At 37.9% G+C, this 12,423-nt stretch overlaps 1 protein-coding gene across 3 annotated transcripts in view; it reads left to right on the forward strand.

The window, feature by feature from the left end:
* Bmpr2 (bone morphogenetic protein receptor type 2) overlaps positions 1–12,094 on the forward strand; it is a 109,542-nt gene extending 97,448 nt beyond the window's left edge. The window contains exons 11-14 of one of the 3 annotated variants that reach the window (XM_028765641.1): positions 3,245–3,417; positions 4,877–6,144; positions 6,243–6,266; positions 8,121–8,178. In XM_028765641.1, the coding sequence (XP_028621474.1) occupies positions 3,245–3,417; positions 4,877–6,144; positions 6,243–6,253 (1,452 nt within the window). In that variant the 3' untranslated portion in view covers positions 6,254–6,266; positions 8,121–8,178. Of the gene's footprint in view, positions 1–3,244; positions 3,418–4,876; positions 6,145–6,242; positions 6,267–8,120 lie in introns of all 3 variants that reach the window. The other 2 variants (XM_028765640.1, XM_028765639.1) reach the window with 2 other exon arrangements.
* The last annotated feature ends 329 nt before the right edge of the window (positions 12,095–12,423 follow it).

Below are 12,423 nucleotides of genomic sequence, written 5' to 3' on the forward strand. Positions count from 1 at the left end.
AAGGAAGGAAGGAAGGAAGGGAAAGAAAGAAAGAAAGAAAGAAAGAAAGAAAGAAAGAAAGAAAGAGGGAGGGAGGGAGGGAAGGAGGAAGAGAAGGAGGAAGGAAGGGGGGCTGGAGAGATGGCTCAGCGGTTAAGAGCACTGACTGTTCTTCCAGTGGTCCTGAGTTCAAATCCCAGCAACCACATGGTGGCTCACAACCATCTGTAATGAGATCTGATGCCCTCTTATGGTGTGTCTGAAGACAGCTACAGTGTACTCATAAATAAAATAAATAAATAAATCTTTAAAAAAAAGGAATGAAGGAAGGAAGGAGTAATGATTACTTCTGAGTATTCATTACATCTTTATACTTAGTACAAATTAATTTTTTAACTGTAATTAAAGAAAGAGCATGAAGAAGTATATTAATTTAAATCATTTCAGTATATATTTTCACATTCCATTTACAGATTGCCTTAGTAGACTAGAATATTTTTATTATTATTATATCAGAGACTAGAGAGTCCCTATATATTTCCATCAGATACACCGAACTTTATCTTACTGGTCATCTTTGTTAATAGATTAATGTCAAAACAAGCTTGTGTTTCAAATGAGATTGCAATCGTTAAGTATGTGACCATTAAAGATCTTCTTATTATGTTCATATTCACACAATTGCCTCCAATTGCAGTTTCTGCTGTGGCAACTTGGGCAGCTCCTTGAGAGCTCCCGATAGCAGATGGGAGGATGAACTGTACTTTACTAGGATTCTCCAGAGCTGCCGACCCCATGGGAAAATGTCTATGAAATCTCTGAAACTTTGTTAAAATAGATTGCAACTTCTTTTCATCTTCTTTAAATTGTTTGATTTCACCACAACTAAGGTCTGTTTGAAGCATTTGTGTGCAGACCTACTATTGTGGAATATGCAGCATATGCAGATTTACCTTGAAACTTTACTTCTAATTTAGATGAAGTTGCTAAGTAAGGGATTTGTAATACTTGATTCACTTCCAACAAGTCCATTTAAAGCTGATAAGATACAGCCGGGGGGTGGGGGGGGGAACAGTTCACTGTAGTAACAATACAATATAAGAGTTAGGAAGTAGATAGTTTATTAAAATGACTAAAATTTCATTAATTCTCTCTTAAAAAGGAAAAGCTATTTAAAATACAGTTTATTAGCTCTTATAATTATTTGTAATTACTTTTCAAATTTTAGGGTGGAGAACCCCATTTAACTTTCTTATAGGCCATGTCTACTAGCAGTGAGCTCCCTAGATTTGATATATCTGGGATTACCTTAATTTCTTCATTGAAGGGCTTAATTCTTAACAGTTGTTTTCTATCTCAATGCTTTAAGTATGTGACACCTATCTGGCTTCCATGGTTTCTAGTGAGAAGTGGCTGTTGATCTTATTGGAGAATCTTTATACAAATTTCTCATTGTCAGGATCTCTGATAGTTTTGGTTTATGACACTTCAGTTGTAAGTTGTCTTATCCTGAAGCTATGGGGTTTATCTTGCTTACTGTTCATCAAGTTTCTTAGGTCTATGGATTCACTTATTTTGTTTAATTTGAGGAGTTTCAAACCATGGGTTCAAGTATTCTGCCTGTCCCTTTCTGCAGTCCATTTGGAAGCCCTATTCTGAGTATTCAGCATGTTTGCTCGTGTTCTGGGAACCATGTCCACACATCTCTTAGTCTCTGCTCCTTATTCTTTTGACTTTTGGACTTAAACTCAATCATTTTGTTTTCCACCTTCAAGTTCACAGGTTCTTTCTTCTGTCTGCTTATAGCTGCTGTTTAACCACTCAAATAAATACTGAAATCTTGTTACTGTGTTTTAAAGTATCATTGTAAGTCTTTGAAAAATAATGTCTATCTTTTATAGCGATTTTGTTTATTAGCAAACATTACTTTTGGACTGGAGAGATGGCTCAGCGGTTAAGAGCACCAACAGCTCTTACAGAGGTATTGAGTTCAAATTCCAGCAACCACATGGTGCCTCACAGCCATCTGTAATGGGATCTGATACCCTCTTCTGGTTTTTTTGGTTTTTTTTCGAGACAGGGTTTCTCTGTGTAGCCCTGGCTGTCTTGGAACTCACTCTGTAGACCAGGCTGGCCTGGAACTCAGAAATCTGCCTGCCTCTGCCTCCCAAGTGCTGGGATTAAAGGCGTGTGCCACCACCGCCCGGCAAAAATTTTATTTTTCTATAGACAGCACATTCTTGTTTCTTCACATTCTTTTTTAATGTTTTAGATTTAAAAAGGATCCCATCTATCCCAGGCTGATCTTGAACTTACTCTAGACTCAAGAATACCCTCGAGCTCCTGATCTTCCTGCTCTGCCTCCCAAGTGCTAGAATTAGAAAGTATAACATTACACTCACTTCCCTTTGAATTTATTTTGTTTGAAACTAGACATTTAGGACTGTATATATAGCTTAATTAAGTCCCTAAAACTTAGAAGAATAAATAATAAAATAAGCAGCTGGGTGTGCTGACACATGTCTTTAATTTCAGCACTAGAGAGGCAGAGGCAGGTTGATAACTGAGTTTGAACTCAACCTGGTCTACAGAGTGAGTTCCAAGACAGCCAGGGCTACAGAGAAACCCCATCTCAAAAAACTAAAAATAAATAATAATAAATAAATAAAAGTAGACATTGTGAATGTTACAGTGACAAAAAGAATGCCATTTTAAGTATTACATGATCAACAGATAAACATTTTCCATCTCGTGACTAGCTTGTATTAGGACCCTCATTTAATATTTACCCAGCATTTTTAATGTTCTAGCATGGCCTTCACTTCTGAGTAACACTAAACCTAAAGATCCCTGGTTACTAAAGCTTATGGTCTTCCCAGATCTTTCCAAATTGTGTCCTGCCAACTGCATGTACCTGGTTTCTAGGTTACCTAGTATATACGGGAGCTTTCAAAACTCATGTTAAATCTTCAAATTTGTTTGCTGTACAGGGAATGCTATTAGGAATATTTAAAATGTCACCGAGAGTGCTAACAAGAATTTTAGCCTCGCTGGGCGGTGGTGGCGCACGCCTTTAATCCCTGTACTTGGGAGGCAGAGACAGGCGAATTTCTGAGTTCGAGGCCAGCCTGGTCTACAGAGTGAGTTCCAGGACAGCCATGGCTACACAGAGAGACCCTGTCTCGAAAAACCACAAAAAAACCAAACCAAAACAAAACAAAACAAAAAACCCAGTATGTTGCCTGATGTGTATTTTGTGCTATAGGCAGTGAGATCACTCAAGGAAACAATCGAAGACTGCTGGGATCAGGATGCAGAGGCTCGGCTCACTGCACAGTGTGCCGAGGAGAGAATGGCTGAACTCATGATGATATGGGAGAGAAACAAGTCTGTGAGTCCAACGGTCAATCCAATGTCGACTGCTATGCAGAATGAACGGTAAGGTCCTGAAGCTTCTACTTTAATTACTTTTGGTAATTTTTCTTGAATGATAAGAAAAAAACCTATGTTTCCCCTTTTCTTGTGTGCTCATCTCTTGGAATGGGTCCTCTCACCTCTAGTCTCTCCTGAGTTTCTTTAAATGATAGTTCATTCAATAGGTATTTGCACTGTAGGCTTCATATCTCTTAGCTTCCCTTTTCTTGGTTGTACAACACTTTCTTAAAAGTGTGTTTTTTATTTGTTGATATTATAAATTGTCACTCCTTGTAATACAGCAGTCTTCTTTTATAGAACCTATTTTCTTACAGCTGCTGAGTCTCTTCTGTAATACTTTTATCTGTTAATGTCTCAGTACCTTGGTCACCTCAGTGAAGGCTATCCCTAATGTTTTCTGTAATGAGATTTTAAATAATTATAGAATAGTTAATAAATGAAAGAATAATTATAGACAGTTTGGAGCTGTCATGCCCAGAGTGCATCTCAGTAACTAAAGAACAGTCCTGAGTATTGGTTCCTCTATCTGAGTGCCATATTCTACCTCATGACCTAGCTCTACAACTTACACTGATAGTGGCTGCCCAGGAATATGCTGCATTGTTAGTCTGTGCTCTTAAATGAGCATGTTTTGGAAAAATGACCAAGTTTTATGCTCTTTTTATTACTCTGCCATTTGAACCTAGTCCATAACATACTTGTCAAGCATATACTATTAGATCTAGGATTACAGAAATACAAAATAAACACATCCCGTAGTTCCTCTAATTACAAAACTATCTATACAGTTCATTAAAAGCATATTTTTCTTTGTTGATGTTACAAAATTATAAATGAGAATTTTTAATTAACTCTTTTATATATATATTTCTTTTTACATTTTGTTTTTGTTCTGCATTGGATCTCCAGGACTGGAATTACAAGCATTTGTGAGCTGTCATGTGGGTGCTGGAAGTCAAAGAGTTTCTGAGCCACTTAACCACTGAGTCATCCTTCCAGCCCCAAAGTTAACTCTTGTAAACCAAAATAATGAGCACCCATAAAAATTCTATTCTGGAATCATATAGATTTTCACATAATCTTACAGACCGTATAAAAAAACTCATGAATTTTGTATTTACCAAGCTGTTAACAATTGCCAGGATTTTGAAGTAATCTCTTAAATCAGAGTTCAGAGTAAAATAGAACTAGTGAGACAGTTTGGTGGGTGAAGATACTTGCACCAGGCGTGATAATTTGAGTTTCATTCCTGAGACCCACACATTGGAAAAGAACCAACTCCCACAAGTAGTCCTCAGACCTCCACACATGCCCCGTATGTATTAAATAAATGAGTGCAATAAAAAGAATGTAAAGCGTAAAATAAAAAGCAGTGGAACTTTGGAATCAGTGGTGTTTTCTTGGAATAGACAGTTTGTTGTGAGTTTCCATTCTGAATGTCATATGTTTTTCTCTCTTCAAGCAACCTGTCACATAATAGGCGTGTGCCAAAAATCGGGCCTTACCCAGATTATTCCTCTTCCTCATATATCGAAGACTCCATCCATCACGCTGACAGCATTGTGAAGAATATTTCCTCTGAGCATTCGATGTCCAGCACACCATTGACAGTAGGAGAGAAGAACCGAAACTCAATTAATTATGAACGACAGCAAGCACAAGCTCGAATCCCTAGCCCAGAAACAAGTGTCACAAGCTTGTCCACAAATACAACCACCACAAACACCACAGGCCTCACTCCAAGTACTGGCATGACCACTATATCTGAGATGCCATACCCTGATGAGACACATTTGCATGCCACAAATGTTGCACAGTCAATCGGGCCAACCCCTGTCTGCTTACAGCTGACAGAAGAAGACTTGGAGACTAATAAGCTAGACCCAAAAGAAGTTGATAAGAACCTCAAGGAAAGCTCTGATGAGAATCTCATGGAGCATTCTCTGAAGCAGTTCAGTGGGCCAGACCCATTGAGCAGTACCAGTTCTAGCTTGCTTTATCCACTCATAAAGCTTGCAGTGGAAGTGACTGGACAACAGGACTTCACACAGGCTGCAAATGGGCAAGCATGTTTAATTCCTGATGTTCCACCTGCTCAGATCTATCCTCTACCTAAGCAACAGAACCTTCCTAAGAGACCTACTAGTTTGCCTTTGAACACCAAAAATTCAACAAAAGAACCCCGGCTAAAATTTGGCAACAAGCACAAATCAAACTTGAAACAAGTAGAAACTGGAGTTGCCAAGATGAATACAATCAATGCAGCAGAGCCTCATGTGGTGACAGTAACTATGAATGGTGTGGCAGGTAGAAGCCACAATGTTAATTCCCATGCTGCCACAACCCAGTATGCCAATGGGGCAGTGCCATCTGGCCAGGCAACCAATAGGGCCCAAGAAATGCTGCAGAACCAATTTATTGGTGAGGATACCAGGCTGAATATCAATTCCAGTCCTGATGAGCATGAACCTTTACTGAGACGAGAACAACAGGCTGGCCATGATGAAGGGGTTCTTGATCGTTTGGTAGACAGGAGGGAGCGGCCATTAGAAGGTGGCCGAACTAATTCCAATAACAACAACAGCAATCCGTGTTTAGAACAAGATGTCCTTACACAAGGTGTTACAAGCACAGCTGCAGATCCTGGGCCATCAAAGCCCAGAAGAGCACAGAGGCCCAATTCTCTGGATCTTTCAGCCACAAATATCCTGGATGGCAGCAGTATACAGAGTAAGTGGAAGGGGTGTGCAGTATCCTTTGGGACAGTTAAATAAGATAGAATCATGTTGTGTTTTCAACTAGTGATTCTTTACCTTTATTACTTTCAGAGACAAAGTGACTGGGCCTTGAAGGTAATTAGATTATTTCCCTCCCCTTTTCTTTTTGATAAATGACAATTTAAAAAGCTAGTGTCACACGTAGAATTACGAATGTAATCTGTGTTTTGCTTGATGGTTTCTCTATGTGTGGTTCATATATTTGCTGTGACAGATGAAATTAAATCAGTGTTCAGTAGTGTCAAGGCACAAGTAATGACATCACACCATGTTAACTTTTGAAATATTTGCTATATATGTTAATGTTAAATCTAAATTTAGTTTTTAACCTTAGTAAATCTTTGGTGTGTGTGTGTGTGTGTGTGTGTGTGTGTGTGTGTGTGTGTGTGTGTGTGTGTGTGTTTGTGATAAGGAGTCTTATGTAATCCCTGGCTGGCCTGGAACTTGCTATGTAGACCAGACTAGTCTTAAACTCACAAAGTGCTGAGATTAGGAGTGTGCCAACATACCCAGATCTTAGTAAATCGTAGAAGTCAAGGGATTTCTTTTATGTGTTTTATGCCTTCTTTCTTTTTGGTTTTTCGAGACAGGGTTTCTCTGTGTAGCCCGGGCTGTCCTGGAACTCACTCTGTAGACTAGGCTGGCCTCGAACTCAGAAATCTACCTGCCTCTGCCTCCCAAGTGCTGTGATTAAAGGTGTGTGCCACCACCGCCCAGCTATGCTTTCTTAAACTAAAGAATAGGCTGAAAAAAGGTCTCAGAATAGCAAATATCTACCCCTTGTCTGGAGGGTGTAGCTCAGAGGTAGAACATCTGCCCGTAATACACAAGGCCCAGGTTTTGGTCTCGAGAACCACAAAGAAAACCTGGCCTTTGCTTAAGTGGTTTATATCACAAGCTAGTTGACATATCCTTCGTGCTTCTGGATCCATAAAGCATCTTGTCAAGTATGAAAACAGAATTAATGGGAAAATGGTCTTCCCTCCAAAATTATTACATGTTAGAGGCCTTTTGATTTGGTCCACTTTGGACATTTTTTTGTTTTGCTTTGTCTTTTTGAGACAAGGACTCATTCTGTAACTCATTGTGGCCAAAGGCTAGATTTGAATCTAATATCCTTCTGCCTCAGACTCCTAGGAACTTGGATTAAAGGAGTACATCCCCATCCATAGCTAGCCCAGCTGTCAGCATTAAGTCAAATGGGGTCTACACCACAACAAAAGAATTTGAGAATGCAATTAAGAATTTTGAATTTTCTGCACGCCTTTAATCCCAGCACTTGGGAGGCAGAGGCAAGTGGATTTCTGAGTTTGAGGCCAGCCTGGTCTACAGAGAGAGTTCCAGGACAGCTAGGGCTACACAGAGAAACCCTGTCTCGAAAAACAAAAAAACAAAAACAAAAAAAAAAATGAGGAGGAGAGAAAGAAAGAAAGAAAGAAAGAAAGAAAAGGAAAAAAAGAAATTTGAATTTTCTTAGTTCTTGTGCGTTTTAATTATTTTTTAGATAAGACTCAAAACTGAGTTGGTAGAATTTTACTTAGAAAAACATCGCCTAACATGATCACATAGTTCAAGAATTGTCCTTCACTGTGCTGGTTTGATCTGTTTGTGAAATTCAGCCCCTTTATTTTCCCATCCAGTTTAGTTTTGTGTGGCTTTGGTGATAGGGTCTTATATAGCTCAGGCAGGCCTTGTGGAGTAGCTGTGTGGTGGAGGAGGATCTTGAGCCTCTGACCTTCCTGCTTCTATTTCCAGGGTGCTGAGATTACCATATGTACCAGGACTGGGCTCCTGTGGTACTGGGGTGGAGCTCAGAACCCTTTGCATTCTAGGCAAGCACCCCATCAACTGCATTATATACCCAACAAACTCCTTTACTTTTAAACATTTTCCTTTTGCACAGCTCACTTCCTGTACTTTTGTTTTCAGTAGGTGAGTCAACACAAGATGGCAAATCAGGATCAGGCGAAAAGATCAAGAGACGTGTGAAAACTCCATACTCTCTCAAGCGGTGGCGGCCGTCCACCTGGGTCATCTCCACCGAGCCGCTGGACTGTGAGGTGAACAACAACGGCAGTGACAGGGCTGTCCATTCTAAGTCCAGCACTGCTGTGTACCTCGCAGAGGGAGGCACGGCCACAACCATGGTGTCTAAAGATAGAGGAATGAATTGTCTGTGAGATGTTTTCAAGCTTATGGAGTGAATTATTTTTTGCATCATTTAAACATGCAGAAGACATTTAAAAACAAACAAACAAACAAACTGCTTTAACCTTCTGTCAGCGCCCCTTCCCACCCTTGCAGCAAGGACTTGCTTTAAATAGATTTCAGCTATGCAGAAAATTTTAGCTTATGCTTCCATATTTTTTAATTTTCTTTTTTAAGTTTTGCACTTTTGTTTAGTCTCGCTAAAGTTATATTTGTCTGTTATGACCACATTATATGTGTGCTTATCAAAAGTGGTCTCAAAATATTTTTTTTAAGAAAAAAGCAAAAACAATGTATTTACTGATAATCAGTTTGGACCATTTTCTAAAGATCATTAAAACAGAAGCAAATTAAGACAGGTTTGACTGCAATGGTGTCTGGTATCCATGTTTTATTTCTGGGCACAAGCTAGTTTTTATGTTAACATGTTTTTGACCATAATCTGTTGGACATTCTTTTCTCTTGTATTTTATTTGAATGTGCAATAGTCTATAGACCACAAAGAAGCTTTCTTATCTGCTCTCTTCCTAGCAGGGCACACATTGTTCCATTGTTGAAATATTTTCCCCTGTTCTTCGATAATATGAACATTTTCTAGCTTTCTCCTTATGGAGGTGCATAGATGCTGTCCAAAGGGCTCCACAAAGGACTTACCAGAACCTGTTTTGAAATGCCTTTGTCTTCTAACCTTCCAAATGCTAAGTGTCCCTCCCAGGCATTGTAACAAACATCTCTGGTTCTGATTTTGGAAGTTCATAAGAGAGCATAGAACAAAACAGAAGAAAGCAAATATTAGCCTTTTCCATTTTATTTTTCTATGTATATGTTCATGTCTGTATTCATTATTTAAGAAATATTTTTTATCAGAAAATGTATAGAGCTAAACCTACATGGAATTTTTAAGTAAATAGCTGGGCAAGATGATTAGTATAGTAACTTTCATTTTCTGACCATCACAAATTAAATTACATTTTCTATTTATAATAACTTCAGAAGTAAGTGATAGTTGATTTGAATCTATAGTATTGTTTCCCAGCATAGCCTATGTGAAAAATGTTTCCTCCTCCCATGACCTAAAACACTGTGGAAAGCTCATCCAGCCAGCACGCCAGATCCTATGGAAGAGAAGCTTGCCGCCAGCCTTACCACCATTGAGCAGGCTAAGACCGGCCCTCTGTCTGTCCTAAGTTTATTTCTTCACTAATCCCGATTTTGTAGTTCCTCTTTTTGCCAGTTTCACATGTCCTTTGACTTCGAGCAGCATTCACTATGTATGTTGTAGTAGAGCATGCTTCTTGTGATGGTGTGCCGTGACATTGCTTCTTTTGTCACTAATGATTTCTGAAACAACAGTTTCTGTGTCTTTTAATAAAGCACTTTCTGTCAAAAATTTAGGAATTTTCCCTAAACATTGCTTTATATCAGTTTGCAGACAAATTGTTCTCCTGTTTTTTCAGATTCTCAGACTCCCTAATATCCATTATCTGATTATGTTTTCAATTTTAACAGGGAGATAAAAAGTTAAGTGCAGATCTCCAAATTTCTGATTTTGGTTCTCATGTCCTGAACACTGTTTTCTCGTCAGTAATCCTCTTTCCTTTCATTTAACTCATGCACGAGCTTCCTTCACTTGCCATCTGCCATGCTCTGGGGTCACAGCATTTCCCGTTTATTCAGCTGACTGGAGCTCTCAGTTCTTAGGATTAAGATTATCTCACTTGTGCCCAGTACTCCTTTCTCACTTTTGTGTTTCATTGGCCCCTCTTGTGGTTCAGAGTCTTAATATATGTTTTTGTCTTCTGGCATACAGTTGTTTTTTTGTTTTTGTTTTTGTTGTTGTTGTTTTGTTTTTTTTCTAATTAGTTACTGTCCTTTGTCTATGTAACAAATAATTTCACTTATTTCTTTTGTCCAAATGGCTTTCAAGTACATTTCAGAATTTTTATTTTTCAGCTCTAGGACAACTTTAAATCAAAATAAATTACATTCCTCCCATCTCCAACTTGAAACATTAAGAATAAATGACCCTTTGAGGTCCAGCTGATCTTTTCCCATCAGAAAAATTGTCTTACATTCTGATACAGTTTGTATTAGGGCCAGTCAGTTGTGAATTTTCTAAGTCCTTAATGTTTAATAATAGAATGCTTTAAAAATTAATATGCCAGATAAAAGAAATCTCTATAGTTTCCCATCTCATGCAAATATATTTAAAACAAATAATTCCTTGAACTGCTTGAAGAATAGGAAAGGTAGTAAGTATAGGTCATTTTAATAAGTTTTGAAATCTATAATACACAGCATGCAGAAATCCCTGTAATAAATTACTAGTTAGATTTATCTAATCTGATTCTTGAAGCTGAAATGAAATTTACCTTAAAATTTCACACACAAAATTTAATTTTAGGCCATTTGAATAAAAGTCATTCAATTTAAAAAGATTTCTCTGGACAGTAATATAATCTTAAAAGCATCATAATAGGGCATCAGATATGCTGTTAGTTCCCTTAAGAAAATATTAGTTGCAGGGCTAGAGAGATGGCATCAAAATAACAGTGCTTCCTGCGCTGGACCCAAGTTCAGTTCCCAGCAGCTACATGGCAGCTCACAAAACTTCCACAGAATCCAATTTTCTTTCTGGGCCTCCACTGACATGCATGTAACACCCCATCCCACCCAACACACACATACACATAACTATAAAGACAAAAGTAAATCTAAAATACTAGTTATATGCCAGAGCTAAGCAATGGAAAGAACTTGGTTTGAATTATGTATAGAATAAAATTATTTAAATAAAAATCCTAAATAATTTAAGTGTATAATTTAAAAAACTCTCCTACTGTAGACATTTGTGAAGACATGCTAAAAACTGGCATTACATACACTTATTTTTTCATCCTCAGAGCAACCATATTATAATTAAGAGAAAGTTTGTCTAAGTGTCATACCCAGACACACTGGGTATTTCACCCTGGGTCTTTCTCCATGTGTCTTTTATGCACAACACACGGTCTACATTCTGTATGAACTGATGTGCAGTATCCTGACATATGCTGTACTCCAGCAGACGTGTGGTTTGTGTGTAAGCCAAACCAGGTACCTTAATGATCTTAAGTTAGGGAAACATGAAGCTCCATAATCATTATTGCTTAAAAACAATTACTAATTCAATGCAAAGTTCAGCCTACATCTTAAACGTTGTTTTGTCTGTCTCCGAGTATTTTTACATTGCAGAATGAAAGGTAAAGTAGAAAAAAGTGAAGGTAGCAAAGGAAGCAGGGGCTCCCTAATGTGATCCCATACCTCACTTGGAAAAAAGAGTTACATGTAAATTTGCTGTCTTCTCAGTCCCTTGACTTCCATCTTTAAAATGTCAGTTTTACCAATGTCAGAAAAACTGTTACTCCAGAGAACTAAATAATCTGTAGAAAGGATGCAAGATCCATCCTCTTTTTATAAAGCAGGCTTCTGTGCAATGTGTATACTTGTTCCAGAACCTGTGTGTTGGTTCTGAATGAGAACATAAGCAGCATCACATCAGTGGGAATTACAGATCTTCTTTAAAATATTTCCAAGTTTGTCTTCTGAATCCCAAAGGAACATCTGATATGGTACAGCTATCACTTGTACTTTTACTCTCTGTTAATTAGTCATTTAAAATAGAAAACAATCAATAAACGTTGGTTTCCTCTTACCATGTTTGTGGACATAAATATTTCATTGAGAGTCACTTTTAGAATTTGATACTATATTATATCATGTCACATTTTATAAACCTATGTTGAGCTTAGTACCAGTCATGTATATGTTATTGTATAACTATCCATAGATTTTTTAAAAAATATAATTACCTTATATCCTTAACTCCTTAAAAGATTCTGCATACATTCTAATTCTACTGTTCTAGACCAGTCATTCTAGGAAGTGTGTAACACTCCCTCATTGGCCCTAGGAATCTCTTTTAGGCTATGATAATTTTAAATTATTCACACCCTTGACTACCAGTGGGTTGTGGTGTATTTTG

The sequence above is a fragment of the Grammomys surdaster genome, unplaced genomic scaffold (genome assembly GCF_004785775.1).
Source record: "Grammomys surdaster isolate TR1022 unplaced genomic scaffold, NIH_TR_1.0 165, whole genome shotgun sequence".
In the NCBI taxonomy this organism is placed as follows: domain Eukaryota; kingdom Metazoa; phylum Chordata; class Mammalia; order Rodentia; family Muridae; genus Grammomys; species Grammomys surdaster.